This window comes from Pristiophorus japonicus, chromosome 18, assembly GCF_044704955.1.
Source record: "Pristiophorus japonicus isolate sPriJap1 chromosome 18, sPriJap1.hap1, whole genome shotgun sequence".
Classification (NCBI taxonomy): domain Eukaryota; kingdom Metazoa; phylum Chordata; class Chondrichthyes; family Pristiophoridae; genus Pristiophorus; species Pristiophorus japonicus.
In genome coordinates this window covers 51,670,030-51,687,602 of record NC_091994.1, presented here as the reverse complement: position 1 = coordinate 51,687,602, position 17,573 = coordinate 51,670,030, and the positions used below count along the sequence as shown (strand labels likewise).

Below are 17,573 nucleotides of genomic sequence, written 5' to 3'. Positions count from 1 at the left end.
CTGAGATTTACAGCATTTTCTGTTTTTATGTCAGATTTCCAGCATCCGTAGTATTTTGCTTTTGTTCCAGTGTGTGATATTTGCTTCCATTTGTAAAACATTGTAGAATTTCAGTCACGCGAATGTGTAGCAATAAAACTCCCCGATGTTTTCAGACTCGGTCTACACATTTGGTATATTTATTACAAGGCAGTCACATGTGTTTGCTCGCATAGAGAAAAGAGGAACGGCAGGAGGCCATTCAGCCCCTCGAGGCTGTTCCGCCATTCAATGAGATCATCTCTTAACTCCAGCCACCCACGTTGTCTTGCCAACGGTAACACACTGATGCTCCCAAGCTGCAATCACGGCACAAGTTATATGTTACATAGTTACGTAGAAAGACTTGCATTTATATAGCGGCTTCCACGATCACCGGACGTCTCACAGCCAATGAAGTACTTTTGGAGTGCTGTCACTGTTGTAATGTGGGAAACACGCAGCCAATTTGTGCACAGCAAGCTCCCACAAACAGCAATGTGATAATGACCTGATAATCTGTTTTTTTTGTTACATTGATTGGGGGATAAATATTGTCCCAGGACACCGGGGATAACTCCCCTGCTCTTCTTCAAAATAGTGCCCTGGGATCTTTTACATCCACCCGAGAGAGCAGACGGGGCCTCGGTTTAACGTCTCATCCGAAAGACAGCACCTCCAACAGTGCAGCGCTCCCTCAGCACTGCACTGGGAGCGTCAGCCTGGATTTTTTATGTGCTCAAGTTCCTGGAGTGGGATTTGAACCCACAGGGAATGTCTCCTGAACTGCACAAGCTGAGGGTGACAATGTACTTGTCAACTGACCTTTGCCTGATCCTTCTTGCCTTAACAACAATGACCCAGTAACCTCCTAAAATGGAGTACTTGCACAGTTTTGGTCTCCTTCTCTAAGGAAGGATATACTTGCCTTGGAGGCGGTACAGCGGAGGTTCACTAGATTGATTCCTGGGATGAGAGAGCTGCCATATGAGGAGAGATTGTGTAGAATGGGCCGATACTCTCTGGAGTTTAGAAGAATGAGAGGTGATCTCATTGAAACACAAGATTCTGAGGGGGATTGACAGGGTAGATGCTGAGAGGTTGTTTCCTCTGGCTGGAGTGTCTAGAACCAGGGGTCACAGTCTCAGGACAAGGGGTCGGTCATTTAGGACTGTGATGAGGAGGAATTTCCTCACTCACTGGGTTGTGAATCTTTGGAATTCTCTGCCCCAGAGGGCTGTGAATGCTGAGTCTCTGAATATATTCAAGGCTGAGATAGATTTTTGGAGTCTAGGGAAATCGAGGGATATGGAGATCGGGTGTGAAAGTGGAGTTGAGGTCGATGATCAGCCATGATCTTATTGAATGGTGGAGCAGGCTCGAGGGGCAGAATGGCCTACTCCTGCTCCAATTCTTATGTTTAAGGTCGCTGTTCGGGTGTTCCCTTTGACGGATCTAAATAAGCAGGTTATGAGGTTAAGCAGGGGCCAAATGCTCAGGGAAGACAGATTGGTAGCTGCTGGTATATGATTGGCGACATCGCATCCCGTTTTACATGTGTCAATTAGGACCCTGTAAGCCTGCTCAGAAGTGCACATTAAAATCGGACACGGCGGGTTGGGTCGGTAACCCCGGCATTTTAACTGCATACCGGCCTGGCTTCCGCCGAGTGATAGTGTTAAAATCTCCCCATTTGGTTTCAGTGTCTCCGAACTACAGAGGCGGAAAATCATGCCGAGTTTCTGCTCCTATTTCGGAGCTTGCTTGAAAATGTACCTATGCAAATCCAGGCTATGCTTGGCTGTGATGCTGCCGATAGTTGAATAGTTTACCTATTGACGCCATTGAGGTTAACTTTGCATCCCCCCCCCCCCGCCCACACACCTGCATCGTTGAGGTGCTAGAGAGCATCTGGTGCCAGTAGAGTCGCTGCAGGAGTAAAAACTAGGGTAAATATTCTCAGGCTCAGATTCGGCACCCCAATCAGGAGGCCCGAGGTTGGCCCGAAGTTGGGCCTGGGGCCTCCTGAACACTTTAGGCGCGAGCCTGTTGCGCCCCTACTGGCAGCTTGCACATTAAAACAGCATGAGGGTCAGGCAGCTTACCTCCCCGGGATGGAGCGGGCAATGTGGGGAGGGGGAGGGGAGGAGGGGCCATGTGGGGAGGAGGGGCCATGTTGGGAGGGGCGATGTGGGGAGATGGGGCAATGTGGGGAGGAGGGGCCATGTTGGGAGGAGGGGAGGGGCGATGTGGGGAGGGGCGATGTGGGGAGATGGGGCAATGTGGGGAGGAGGGGCCATGTTGGGAGGAGGGGCCATGTGGGGAGGAGGGGCCATGTGGGAGGAGGGGCCATGTTGGGAGGAGGGGGAGGAGAGGCCATATGGGGAGGAGGGGGAGGGGCGATGTGGGGAGGGGCATTGTGTGGAGATGGGGCAATGTGGGGAGGAGGGGCCATGTGGGGAGGAGGGGCCATGTGGGGAGGAGGGGACATGTGGGGAGGAGGGGGAGGGGCGATGTGGGGAGGATGGGGAGGGGTGATGTAGGGAGATGGGGCAATATGGGGAGGAGGGGCCATGTGGGGAGGAGGGGGAGGGGAAATGTGGGTGGGTGGGGTGATGTGGGGAGGAGGGGGAGGGGCGATGTGGGGAGGAGGGAGAGAGGCGATGGGGGGGCGACGGGGTGATGTGGGGAGGAGGGGAATGGGCGATGTGGGGAGTGGGAGGGGCGATGGCAGCGACTGTGGAGTTGGACGAGAATGCTCGCCCCCCCTGGCTCCACATTAAAGGCTTTTTATTAATTTTGTATAAAATAAACATTTTGACGTGCTTATTTCGTTGACGACCACAACTTAGGCCCCCGAGACCGCTGATGATTCCCGATGCCTGCCCCGCTCATCGCTATCCAATGATATTATTTCATTTACATAGTCCAGGGGTCTGAGACCGATTGTGGTGGCTGCCAGAGAGAGCAGGAAAGTGGCTCCATCCGATTTCAGGTCATGAGGTCAGGTAGGGGCCAAATGCTCAGGGAAGGCAGCTTGGTAGCTGCTGTATATGATTGGCGACATCTGACCCCGTTTTGCATATGTCAATTAGGACCCTGTAAGCCTGCTCAGAAATGCACTTTAACATTTTGTCATTTATCTCCGGGGCCTGTGACATTGGCCCCAAAATTGGGCTTTGTTGCGCCCATTTTATGCCGGTAAACAGGCACTATGAGGTCCAACTTCTGTCCCACTGCCTTCAAAGGAGGACAGGAGGAAATGGAAAAGGTCTTTGGCAGCAACCTGATGTCCCACATTTTAAAACACTAATAAATGGCGCCCAAGTTTAACGATTCAGCAAAGCTACCGCAGGTGAGAGTACATCGGAAATAAGCAGACACAAAGCAGGAGTTTACGTTACGTTGCGCTGGTTTTTGCAATGCAATTGGTGCGAAAGCGGCCAGATGAGCACAGAAGATTGCAGAATTTGGAGAACAAGTTACGTTCAATGCACATCGAGTTCCCGCGATCTCTTGAAGTAAATTTTTTTTTAATCGTGTTAGAAGCTGGTCCCGTCCCCAAATCGAATTAATCACCTTTGCAAGTTTATGCTAACTGTTGCCGGTTTGTGGGCCTTCAAAGAGGCTCTTAAAATTAAGCTGGTTCTTTTAAGCGCAAGGACACTAATACGCACGTTATAAAAGCTTTAAAAAAATATATATATAATTTCCTGAGATACAGACTACACCAATGCAACCGGTAACTGGCTCAGTACAGTTTTTTAATGGAATTTTCCGTTATTCAAAATCGGGTTACTCACAGGTAGTGGATGTTTTTTTATTCGTTCACGGGATGTGAATTGGCAAGTCCGGCATTTATTGGCAAGGTCGATATTTATTGCCCATCCCTAATTGCCCCTTGAGAAGATGGTGGTGAGCCGCCTTCTTGAACCGCTGCAGTCCGTGGTGCTCCCATAGTGCTGACTTTGTTGCAGCGGTTTGGCACAACTGAGTGTCTCGCTGGGCCATTTCAGAGGGAGATTTAGAGCCAACCACATTGCTGTGGGTCTGGAGTCAGATAATAGGCCAGACCGGGTAAGGACGGCAGATTCCCTTCCCTGACAGACATCAGTGAACCAGTTGGGGTTTACCAACAATCTGATAGTTTCCTGGTCACCACTACTAATACTAGCTTTATAATGCCAGATTTATTTAACTAACTGAATTTAAATTGACTCTCTGATTAAAAATGCTTATTTTTTGTGACAAAAACCTGTTTTTCAGCTGTATTAATCAAACTGCACTAAGCTCCCACTCCTACATATATCAAGGAATATGTTTTGATGCAAATTTAAAAAAAAGTGCTGTCCTGAAACAAAACCCGATCGCACCGGTTCCTGACAGATTTCACGTTTGGTGATATGCAAATGAGTTTGAGCAGAAACTTGAGGAAAAATAACTTCTGAAAACTGGCACAAACTCATCATCATAGGCAGTCCCTCGGAATCGCCCGGATCGCCGATTGTGCCCAAAGTGAGAACTGTTGGCCACAGAGATTAACGTTCCCAATTGGGAACATTAGGAACAGGAGGAGGCCATTCAGCCCCAATAAGCCAACTCTGCCATTCAATTAGATCATGGCTGATCTGTAACATAACTCCAGTTACCTGCCTTGGTTCCACAGCCCTTGATACCCTTACCCAACAAAAATCTATTAATCGCAGTTTTGAAACCCCCAATTAACCCACAGGACCCCCAACCTTTTGGGGGAGATCCTGATTTCTACTGCCCTTTGTGTGAAGAAATGCTTCCTGACTTCACCACTGAATGGCCGGCTCCAATTTTAAGATTGAGTCCCCTCATTCTTGATTTCCTCACCAGATATCTACCCTATCAAATACTTTTAACATTATATACACCTTGATTGGATCACCGCTCAATCATCTAAACTCAAAGGAATACAAGCCAATTTATGTAACCTGTCCTCATAATTTAACCCTCTAAGACCAGGTATAATTCTGTTGAATCTGTGCCGCACCCCCGCTAAGGCCAATACAACCTTCCTTAAGCTTATAGTAAAGGACCATTTGGGCAACAGTGATCATAATATGCTAGAATTTCATATTGCGTTTGAGAGTGATGCAATCAAATCCGAAACTAGGGTCTTACATTTAAACAAAACCAAGTACGTCAGTATGAGAGTCGAGTTGGCTAAGTTAGATTTGGATATTAGGTTGAAACATTTGATGGTAGATAAGCAATGACAAACATTTAAATAAATAATTCATAACTCTTAATGAAAATACATTCCCTTGAGGAATAAAATCTCCACTGGAAAAACGCACGAAGCGTGGCTAACTAGAGAAGTTAAGGATAGTATTGAATTAAAAGAGACTTACAACGTTGCCAAAAAGAGTAGTAAGCTTGAGGAATTTGCAGGGTTTTAAAAATCAGCAAAGGAAGACTAAGAAATTGATAAAGAGGCAGAAAGTAGAATATGAGAGTAAACTAGCAAGAACAAAAGCAACAACGTGTATTTATATAGCGCCTTTAACGTAGTGAAACATCCCAAGGCGCTTCACAGGAGTATTATGTGATAGAAATTTGACACCGAGCCGCATAAGTAGAAATTAACGCAGGTGACCAAAGACGTCTGTTTTAAGGAGCGTCTTGAAGAAGGAAAGAGAGGTAGAGAGGCGGCGAGGTTTAGGGAGGGAGTTCCAGAGCTTGGGGCCTAGGCAATAGAAGGCACGGCCACTAATGGCTGAACGATTACAATCAAGGATGCTTAAGAGGGCAGAATTAGAGGAGCGCAGACATCTCAAGGGGTTGTGGGGCTGGAGGAGATTACAGAGATAGGGAGGGGTGAGGCCATGGAGGGATTTGAAAATAAGGATGAGAATTTTGAAATTGAGGCATTGCTTAACCGGGAGCCAATGTAGGTCAGCGAGCACAGGGGTGATGGGTGAGCGGGACTTGGTGCGAGTTAGGACATGGGCAGTGAGCATAGGGGTGATGGGTGAGTGGGACTTGGTGCGAGTTGGGACTTGGTGCGAGTTAGGACTCGGGCAGCTGAGTTTTGAACCACCTCTAGTTTATGTAGGGTAGAATGTGGGAGGCCAGCCAGAAGTGAGATGTAATAGTCAAGTCTAGAGGTAACAAAGGCATGCACGAGGGCTTCAGCAGCGGATGAGCTGAGGCAAGGGTGGAAATGGACGATGATACGGAGGTGGAAATTGGCGGTCTTAGTTATGCTGTGGATATATGGTCGAAACCTCATTTCAGGGTCAAATATGACCCCAAGGTTGCGAACAGTGTGGTTCAGCCTCAGACAGAAGTTGTGCAGAGGGATAGAGTCAGTGTCTAGGTAACGGAGTTTGTGGCGGGGACTGAAAACAATGGCTTCGGTCTTCCCAATATTCAACTGTAGAAAATTTCTGCTCCTCCAGAACTGGAAATATAAAAACAGATCGTAAGAGCTTCTACAAATATGTAAAAAGGAAGAGCCTTAGAGGCAAAGACAGGAGAAATTATAATGGGATTTAAGGAAATGGCAGAGATGTTAAATAAATATTTTGTATCTGTTTTCACAGTCGAAGAGAAAAAAATATACATAATGGGGAACTAAGGGTCTAATGAGGACGAGGAACTTAAAAGTAATTAATATTAGCAAATAAAAATGCTGGAGAAATTAACGGGACTATCAGCGACAAATCCTCTGGACCAGATGGCCTGCATTCCAGGGTTTTTAAAAAGGTGGCTGCAGAAATAGTGGATGCATTAGTTTTGCTCTTTCAGAATTCTCTAGTTCCTAGAATGGTCCCCGCAGATTCGAAGGTAGCAAATGTAACACCGCTATTCAAGAATGGAGGGAGGGAGAAAACAGGGAACGAGAGGCCAGTTAGCCTGACATCAGTAGTAGGGAAAAATGCTAGAATCTATTATTAAGGATGTGGTAACAGGGCACTTGCAAAATCAGAATATAATTCGACAAAATCAGCATGTTTTATGAAAGAGAAATCGTGTTTGACAAATCTGTTAAGATTTTTTTTGAGGGTGTAACTGACAGGGTAGATATGGGGGAACAAGTTCCAGCGGCAGCTCAAGACCGTGTAGCACCCGTGGGCCTGTCAGCGGTGTATGACACAGTATGGGAGCATGGACTGCTTTTCACACTCTCCACCATTTTACCCTGCAGACCAACGATCCATCTCCTCAACTCCACGCTTAGCAACCGGCGCTTCCGTGTGTACTCTGGCACCCAGAAGAGCAGATATCGGACATTGACCAACGGACTCCCACAGGGTTCTGTCCTGGCACCCATGCTATTCAACGTTTACACCAGTGACCTGCCCGAAACAGAGTCCCGCAAGTTCGTATACACTGATGACATTGCCTTGGCCACACAAAACACCGAGACCCTGACCAGTGATTTACAGAGGATGGAGGCCTACTTCCACCGATGGCAGCTCCCGCAAAAGACCGTCACCTCGACATTCCACCTCAACCCCCATCAAGCAAACCCAGCTTTGAAAGTCTCCTTTTGCAGCGCAGAGGTAAACCATGCCAAAAAACCCTCCTATTTCGGAGTCACACTTGATCGCACCCTGTCATATAGACAACATCTCCAGAACCTTGGGAACAAACTAAAGAGTTGGGTCAACTTGATCCAGAAACTTGCCGGATCCACATGGGGAGCAGACTCTCAAACCCTCCGTACGGCAGCACTCGCCCTGGTGTACTCAACAGCGGAGTACTGTTCTCCGGCATGGCTATCGAGTCCGTATGTCAAATCCGTTGACATCCAGCTGAATTCTAATATGAGAATTATCAGCGGTACGCTTTTATCGACACCAACACCTTGGCTGCCCGTGCTTGCAAACATCGCACCACCACACCTACGCCGCGAATGTGCAGACTCCAGAGAATACAACCACTACACCAGCACAGACATGCCGATCCAGGCCGACTTAAACAACCGACCACTGACCCATCTCAGATCAAGAAGGCCATTTTGGACTGTCGCCGAAGCTGTTCAGCGATCTCCCCTCAGCCTTGATGAGCGATGGCGAAATGCTTGCAAGAACTGTGACATACGGAATGGGTTCCTTATAGAGGACCCCACAATACAACCTGAAGGATCAAACCTTCCTCACAAACAGCGGACAACCATCGACCGCCTTAGAACTGGTCATGGTTGATGCTGCACCTTCTCCATTGGAAGATTTTCCAGTGGGAGGGAGCAGCGTGCGGAGGCCTGGCCCAGGGATCGGTGTGGTCCCGGCCTGCAGGACCATCGGCGGGCCGGGGCCATTGGAGGGAGCAGCGTGCGGCGGCATACCACTGCAGGGAGCAGCGCGTGCTGCTGCAGGAGGGCGATGGCTGCGAAGCCAGGTCGCTGATTGCAGTGCGGGCAGGCACAACAGGAGGGGCGAAGGAGCGGCAAGAGTTTGTAGAGGGACGTGATCGGGGTCCAGGAGAGCCGTGAATCTGGGGCCCAGAAGAGGCGGGGGCCCAGGGGCAGCACGGGCCAGCCCACACTGCGATATGTCTGCGCACTAGGTCTATGCAGCAGAGCAGGTCTCCAGTTGTCCTGGTTAACCCTTGCCACTGGACCAAGACCTAGCTCTGTCAAGCCCATGTGGTGGCTGATGTGCAACAGCCACCACACGTTAAAAATATCCACGCACAGGCATCTTCCACCCTTCTACATGTAGTTCGGGATCTGGAATATTAGGTCCTTCATTGAAACATCTGTGAACTCATCCCTTTTTGGCATGGTAGCAAGTCATCCTCGCTTCAAGGGGCTGCCTATGATGATGATGATGAGATGGAAGATTAAAGCATCTCCATCATGTGACTGTGGAGCTCCCAATCAGACCCTGGAGCACGTCACTGAGCACTGCCCTCAGAGAGAATTCGCAGGCAGCCTACGAGATATCCACGTTGTTACACCGGAAACTTTGGCCTGGGGATCTGACCTGGATATTGACGTTTGATTAGCTTTGCTACTACCATACAAAAGAAGAAGAGGGGAACCAGTGGATGTAGTATATTTGGATTTTCAGAAGGCATTTGATAAGGTGCCACACAAGAGGTTGTTACACAAGATTCGGGCTCATGTGATTGGGAGTAATATATTAGCATGGATTGATGATTGGTTAGCGGACAGAAACCAGAGAGTGTAACTAGTGGAGTGCTGCAACGATCAGTGCTTGGGCCTCAGCTATTTACAATCGATATCAATTACTTAGATGAGGGGACTGAATGTAATTTATCTAGGTTTGCTCACGATGTAAAGCGAGGTGGGAAAGTAAGCTGTGAGGAGGACATAAAGAGACTGCAAAGGATATGGACAGGTTAAGTGAATGGGCAAGAAGGTGGTTGATGGATGTGAAATTATCTACTTTGGTAGGAAGAATAAAAAAGCAAAATATTTTTTAAAAGGTGAGAGACTGGTAAATCTTGGGATGCAGAGGGATTTGTGTGTTCTTGTACATGAATCACAGAAAGTTAACATGCAGGTACAGCAAGCAATTAGGAAGGCAAATAGTATGTGAGCCTTTATTGCAAGGGGGTTGCAGTATAGGAGTAAGGAAGTCGTGCTGCAATTATACAGGGCCTTGGTGAGAGCACACCTGGAGTATTGTGTACATTTTTGGTCTCCTTGCCTAAGGAAAGATATACTTGCCTTAGAGGAAGGTTCGTTAGATTCATTCCTGGGATGAGAGGGCTGCTCTATGAGGTGAAAGTGCCTAAAATGATCTCATTGAAACATATAAAATTCTTTGATGGCTTGACAGGGTAGATGCTGAGAGGTTGTTTCCCCCGGGCTGGAGAGTCTAGAACCAGGGGTCACAGTCTCAGGATAAAGGGTCGGTCATTTAGGACTGAGATGAGGAGGAATGTCTTCATTCAGAGGGTGGCAAATCTTTGGAATTCTCTGCCTCGGAGGGCTTTGGATGCTCAGATGTTGAGTATATTCAAAAATGAGATCGATAGATTTTTGGGCACTAAGTGAATCAAGGGATATGGAGATCGGGCGGGAAAGTGGAGTTGAGGTCGATGATCAGCCATGATCTTATTGAATGATGGAGCAGGCTCGAGGGGCCTGCTCCTTCTCCTATTTCTTATGTTCTTATGAGCCATGTTCCTGAGTCTGGTGCCCATAACAAACCCAGTCCTCCAGATGGAGTCGGACCAAGCCTCCATACAAGACTCACCTGATTTTCCCTTCGCACTAGTCTCCACATCCACTTTCCCGGAGTCCACTCCCACAGAGTGAAGCAAGATTTACTCCACAAGGAAGTCACTTATGTCTGTAACATCATTACAATTAAAATTTTGTAATTATCAGCGTTGTTTTCAAATCCCTCCATAGCCTCGCCCCTCCCTATCTCTGTAATCTCCACCAGCCTCACAACCCCCTGAGATGTCTGCGCTCCTCTAATTCTGCCCTCTTGAGCATCCCCGATTTCAATCACTCCACCATTGTCGGCCGTGTTTTCAGCTGACATGTCCCTAAACTCTAGAATTACCTCCCTAAACCTCTCCGTACCTCTACATCTCTTTGCTCCTTTAAAATGCTCCTTAATTCCTACCTCTTTAACCTGGCTTTTTGGTCATCTGTCCTAATATCTCCTTATGTGGCTCAATGTCAAATTTTGTTTGATAATGCTCCTATGAACTGCCTTGGGACATTTTACTGCGTTAAAGGTGCTATATAAATACAGGTTATTATTGTTGTTGTTGTACAATTCACACAGTCTCCTTATCTAAGGAGGAATATACTTGCTTTACAGGTGGTGCAACAAAGGTTCACTAGATTCCTGGGATGAGAGGGTTGTCCTACTAGACACGGTTGACCACTCCATCCTCCTCCAACGCCTCTCCACCATTGTCCAGCTGGGTGGGACCACACTCGCCTGGTTCCATTCTTATCTGTCTAATCGTAGTCAGAGAATCACCTGCAACGGCTTCTCTTCCCGCTCCCGCATCGTTACCCCTGGTGTCCCCCAAGGATCTATCCTTGGCCCCCTCCAATCTCTCATCTACATGTTGCCCCTTGGTGACATCATCCGAAAACACAGCGTCAGTTTCCACATGTACGCTGCTGACACCCAGCTCTATCTCACCAACACTTCTCTCGACCCCTCCACAGTCCCTAAATTGTCAGACTGCTTGTCCAACATCCAGTTCTGGATGAGCAGAAATGTTCTCCAATTGAATATTGGAAAGACAAAAGCCATTATTTTTGGTCTCGGCCACAAACCGTGTTCCCGAGTCATCGACTCCATCCCTCCCCAACTTCTGTCTGAGGCTGAACCAGACTGTTTGCAACGTTGGTGTCATACTTGACCCTGAAATGAGCTTCCGGCTACATATCCGCCTATTTCCACCTCCATAACATCGCCCGTCTCCACCCCTGCCTCAGCTCATCTGCTGCTGGAACCCTCATCCATGCCATTGTGACCTCTGGACTTGACTATTCCAATGCACTTCTGGCTGGCCTCCCACGTTCTACCCAACGTAAACTAGAGGTGATCCAAAACTCGTCTGCCCGTGTCCTAACTCGCACCAAGTCCCGCTCACCCATCACTCCCTGTGCTCGCTGGCTTACATTGGCTCCCGGTTAAGCAACGCCTCAATTTCAAAATTCCCATCCTTGTTTTCAAATCCCTCCATGGCCTCGCCCCTCCCTATCTCTGTAATTTCCTCCAGCCCCACACCCCCCCCGAGATGCCTGCGCTCCTCTAATTCTGCCCTCCTGAGCATCCCTGATTATAATCGCTCAACCATTGGTGGCCGTGCCTTCTGTTGCCTAGATCCTAAGCTCTGGAACGCTCTGTCTAAATCTTTCCGCCTTGCTATCTCTCTTTTCTCCTTCAAGATGCTCTTTAAAACCTACCTCTTTGACCAAGCTTTTGGTCATCTGCCCTAATTTCTCATTATGCAGCTTGGTGTCAAATTTTTTCTCTCATAATAATCCTGTGAAGTGCCTTGGGACGTTTCACTATGTTAAAGGTGCTATAAAAATACACGTTGTTGTTGTTATGGTGAGAGATTGAGTAGGTCGGGCCTATATTCTCTGGAGTTTGGAACAATGAGAGGGGACCTTATTGAAACATTTAAGATTCTGAAGGGGATTGACAGGGTAGATGCAGGGAGGATGTTTCCCCCAGGCTGGAGTGTCTAGAACCAGGGGTCACAGTCTCAGGCTAAGGGGTCGGCCATTTAGGACGGAGATGAGGAGGAATTTCTTCACTGAGATCATTGTGAATCTTTGGAATTCTCTGCCCCAGAGGGCTGTGGATGCTGAATCGTTGAGAATATTCAAGGCTGAGATCGATAGATTTTTGGAGTCTAGAGGAATCAAGGGATATGGGGATTGGGCGGGAAAGTGGAGTTCAGGTTGAAGATCAGCCATGATCTTATTGAATATTGGAGCAGGCTCAAGGGGCCGTATGGCCTACTCCTGTTCCGAATTCATATGGTCTTATGTTCTTAAGGAAAAGATTTTGACTCAAGTGCATTTGACAAAATAAAGATGCAAAAACGTGTGTAGAATACATCTGCAGTGTTTATTGGTAAATAGTTTTTAGTGAAATGCTCCACCTTCATGTTTCCGCTGCTTTGAAGGAAGTCTGTAAGATTTACCATGTGTGTGGCTGTGATTATAAGCACATTGTACTAGAAGCAGATTTAGCTTCAGGGATGTCACCACTCGCACCATTTAATCACTCAACTGGACCACAGGCGTGCGGAGACAGTCGGACTCCAGTCACTGGAATTACCATTATCAACAAAGTCCTTCGCTGCAACTTCCACAAAGTATAAAGCTCTGGATCGCAGGCCCCTCAGGGTATAGTTGGTTTGATCACTGACCTCAATCTGTGGGACGTAAAGAAAGAAGTCAATTTATCCAAAGCCCAATATGAACGTGACAACTCAGAAACAGGGTAATGGACAGCTGAGAAATAGGGTAATGGGCAATGGGAAATAGGGTCATGGACAATGGAAAATAGGGTAATGGGCAATGGGAAATAGGGTCATGGACAATGGGAAATAGGGTAATGGACAATGAGAAATAGGGTCATGGACAATGGGAAATAGGGTCATGGACAATGGGAAATAGGGTCATGGACAATGGAAAATAGGGTAATGGGCAATGGGAAATAGGGTAATGGACAATGGGAAATAGTGTAATGGACAATGGGAAATAGGGTCATGGACAATGGGAAATAGTGTAATGGACACAGGGAAATAGTGTAATGGACACAGGGAAATAGTGTAATGGGCAATGGGAAATAGGGTCATGGACAATGGGAAATAGTGTAATGGACAATGGGAAATAGGGTCATGGACAATGGGAAATAGGGTAATGGACAATGGGAAATAGTGTAATGAACAATGGGAAATAGTGTAATGGACACTGGAAAATAGGGTCATGGACAATGGGAAATAGGGTCATGGACAATGGGAAATAGTGTAATGGACACAGGGAAATATTGTAATGGACAATGGGAAATAGGGTCATGGACAATTGGAAATAGGGTCATGGACAATGGGAAATAGTGTGATGGACACAGGGAAATAGTGTAATGGACAATGGGAAATAGTGTAATGGACACAGGGAAATATTATAATGGACAATGGGAAATAGGGTCATGGACAGTTGGAAATAGGGTCATGGACAATGGGAAATAGTGTGATGGACACAGGGAAATAGTGTAATGGACAATGGGAAATAGTGTAATGGACACAGGGAAATATTGTAATGGACAATGGGAAATAGGGTCATGGACAATGGGAAATAGGGTCATGGACAATGGGAAATAGTGTAATGGACACAGGGAAATGTTGTAATGGACAATGGGAAATAGGGTCATGGACAATGTGAAATAGGGTCATGGACACTGGGAAATAGGGTAATGGACACTGGGATATAGGGTAATGGGCAATGGGATATAGGGTAATGGGCAATGGGAAATAGGACAATGGACACTGGGAAATAGGGTCATGGACAATGGAAAATAGGGTAATGGGCAATGGGAAATAGGGTAATGGACAATGGGAAATAGTGTAATGGACAATGGGAAATAGGGTCATGGACAATGGGAAATAGTGTAATGGACACAGGGAAATAGTGTAATGGACACAGGGAAATAGTGTAATGGGCAATGGGAAATAGGGTCATGGACAATGGGAAATAGTGTAATGGACAATGGGAAATAGGGTCATGGACAATGGGAAATAGGGTAATGGACAATGGGAAATAGTGTAATGAACAATGGGAAATAGTGTAATGGACACTGGAAAATAGGGTCATGGACAATGGGAAATAGGGTAATGGACAATGGGAAATAGTGTGATGGACACAGGGAAATAGTGTAATGGACAATGGGAAATAGTGTAATGGACACAGGGAAATATTGTAATGGACAATGGGAAATAGGGTCATGGACAATGGGAAATAGGGTCATGGACAATGGGAAATAGTGTAATGGACACAGGGAAATGTTGTAATGGACAATGGGAAATAGGGTCATGGACAATGTGAAATAGGGTCATGGACAATGGGAAATAGGGTCATGGGAAATAGGGTAATGGACACTGGGAAATAGGGTAATGGACAATGGGAAATAGGGTAATGGGCAATGGGAAATAGGGTAATGGACAATGGGAAATAGGATAATGGGCAATGGGAAATAGGGTCATGGACACTGGGAAATAGGGTAATGGACACTGGGATATAGGGTAATGGGCAATGGGATATAGGGTAATGGGCAATGGGAAATAGGACAATGGACACTGGGAAATAGGACAATGGACACTGGGAAATAGGGCAATGGGCAATGGGAAATAGGGCAATGGGAAATAGGGTAATGGACACTGGGAAATAGGGTAATGGACAATGGGAAATAGTGTAATGGACAATGGGAAATAGGGCCATGAACAATGGGAAATAGTGTAATGGACACAGGGAAATATTGTAATGGACAATGGGAAATAGGGTCATGGACAATGTGAAATAGGGTCATGGAAAATGGGAAATAGGGTCATGGGAAATAGGGTAATGGACACTGGGAAATAGGGTAAAGGACAATGGGAAATAGGGTAATGGGAAATAGGGTAATGGGCAATGGGAAATAGGGTAATGGACAATGGGAAATAGGGTAATGGGCAATGGGAAACAGGGTCATGGACAATGGGAAATAGTGTAATGGACACAGGGAAATAATGTAATGAACAATGGGAAATAGTGTAATGGACAATGGGAAATAGGGTCATGGACAATGGGAAATAGTGCAATTGACACAGGGAAATGTTGTAATGGACAATGGGAAATAGGGTCATGGACAATGTGAAATAGGGTCATGGACTATGGGAAATAGGGTCATGGGAAATAGGGTAATGGACACTGGGAAATAGGGTAATGGACAATGGGAAATAGGGTAATGGGCAATGGGAAATAGGATAATGGGCAATGGGAAATAGGGTAATGGACAATGGGAAATAGGGTAATGGGCAATGGGAAATAGGGTCATGGGAAAAAGGGTAATGGGCAATGGGAAATAGGGCAAGGGGAAATAGGGTAATGGACACAGGGAAATAGGGTAATGGGAAATAGGGTAATGGGCAATGGGAAATAGGGCAATGGGAAATAGGGTAATGGACACTGGGAAATACGGTAATGGACACTGGGAAATAGGGGAATGGGCAATGGGAAATAGGGCAATGGGCAATGGGAAATAGGGTAATGGACACTGGATAATAGGGTAATGGGCAATGGGAAATAGGGTAATGGAAAATAGGGTAATGGGAAATGGGAAATAGGGCATTGGACACTGGGAAATAGGGTAATGGGCAATGGGAAATAGGGTAATGGACAATGGGAAATAGGGTAATGGGCAATGGGAAATAGGACAATGGACACTGGGAAATAGGACAATGGACACTGGGAAATAGGGCAATGGGCAATGGGAAATAGGGCAATGGGAAATAGGGTAATGGACACTGGGAAATAGGGTAATGGACAATGGGAAGTAGTGTAATGGACAATGGGAAATAGGGTCATGAACAATGGGAAATAGTGTAATGGACACAGGGAAATATTGTAATGGACAGTGGGAAATAGGGTCATGGACAATGTGAAATAGGGTCATGGAAAATGGGAAATAGGGTCATGGGAAATGGGGTAATGGACAATGGGAAATAGGGTAATGGACAATGGGAAATAGGGTAATGGACACTGGGAAATAGGGTAATGGGAAATAGGATAATGGGCAATGGGAAATAGGGTAATGGGCAATGGGAAATAGGGTCATGGACAATGGGAAATAGTGTAATGGACACAGGGAAATAATGTAATGGACAATGGGAAATAGGGTCATGGACACTGGGAAATAGAGCAATCGACACTGGGAAATAGGGTAATGGGCAATGGGAAATAGGGTAATGGACAATGGGAAATAGGACAATGGACACTGGGAAATAGGGTAATGGGAAATAGGGTAATGGGCAATGGGAAATAGGGTAATGGGCAATGGGAAATAGGACAATGGACACTGGGAAATAGGGTAATGGGAAATAGGGTAATGGACACAGGGAAATAGGGCAATGGGCAATGGGAAATAGGGCAATGGGAAATAGGGTAATGGACACTGGGAAATAGGGTAATGGACAATGGGAAATAGTGTAATGGACAATGGGAAATAGGGTCATGAACAAAGGGAAATAGTGTAATGGACACAGGGAAATATTGTAATGGACAATGGGAAATAGGGTCATGGACAATGTGAAATAGGGTCATTGAAAATGGGAAATAGGGTCATGGGAAATAGGGTAATGGACACTGGGAAATAGGGTAATGGACAATGGGAAATAGGGTAATGGACACTGGGAAATAGGGTAATGGGAAATAGGGTAATGGGCAATGGGAAATAGGGTAATGGACAATGGGAAATAGGGTAATGGGCAATGGGAAATAGGGTCATGGACAATGGGAAATAGTGTAATGGACACAGGGAAATAATGTAATGGACAATGGGAAATAGTGTAATGGACAATGGGAAATAGGGTCGTGGACAATGGGAAATAGTGTAATGGACACAGGGAAATGTTGTAATGGACAATGGGAAATAGGGTCATGGACAATGTGAAATAGGGTCATGGACTATGGGAAATAGGGTCATGGGAAATAGGGTAATGGACAGTGGGAAATAGGGTAATAGGCAATGGGAAATAGGGTAATGGGCAATGGGAAATAGGACAATGGACACTGGGAAATAGGGCAATGGGCAATGGGAAATAGGGTAATGGACACTGGGAAATAGGGTAATGGACAATGGGAAATAGGGTCATGGACAATGGGACATAGTGTAATGGACACAGGGAAATATTGTAATGGACAATGGGAAATAGGGTCATGGACAATGTGAAATAGGGTCATGGACAATGGGAAATAGAGTAATGGGAAATAGGGTAATGGACACTGGGAAATAGGGTAATGGACAATGGGAAATAGGGTAATGGACACTGGGAAATAGGGTAATAGGAAATAGGGTAATGGG

The 17,573-nt window shown here is 46.3% G+C and overlaps 1 protein-coding gene across 1 annotated transcript in view; it reads right to left on the bottom strand.

The window, feature by feature from the left end:
- Positions 1-12,741: 12,741 nt before the first annotated feature.
- LOC139229236 (interleukin-27 subunit beta-like) overlaps positions 12,742-17,573 on the bottom strand; it is a 63,921-nt gene continuing 59,089 nt past the window's right edge. The window contains exon 6 of the mRNA XM_070860895.1: positions 12,742-12,891. Within this exon, the coding sequence (XP_070716996.1) occupies positions 12,742-12,891 (150 nt within the window). The remainder of the gene's footprint in view (positions 12,892-17,573) is intronic.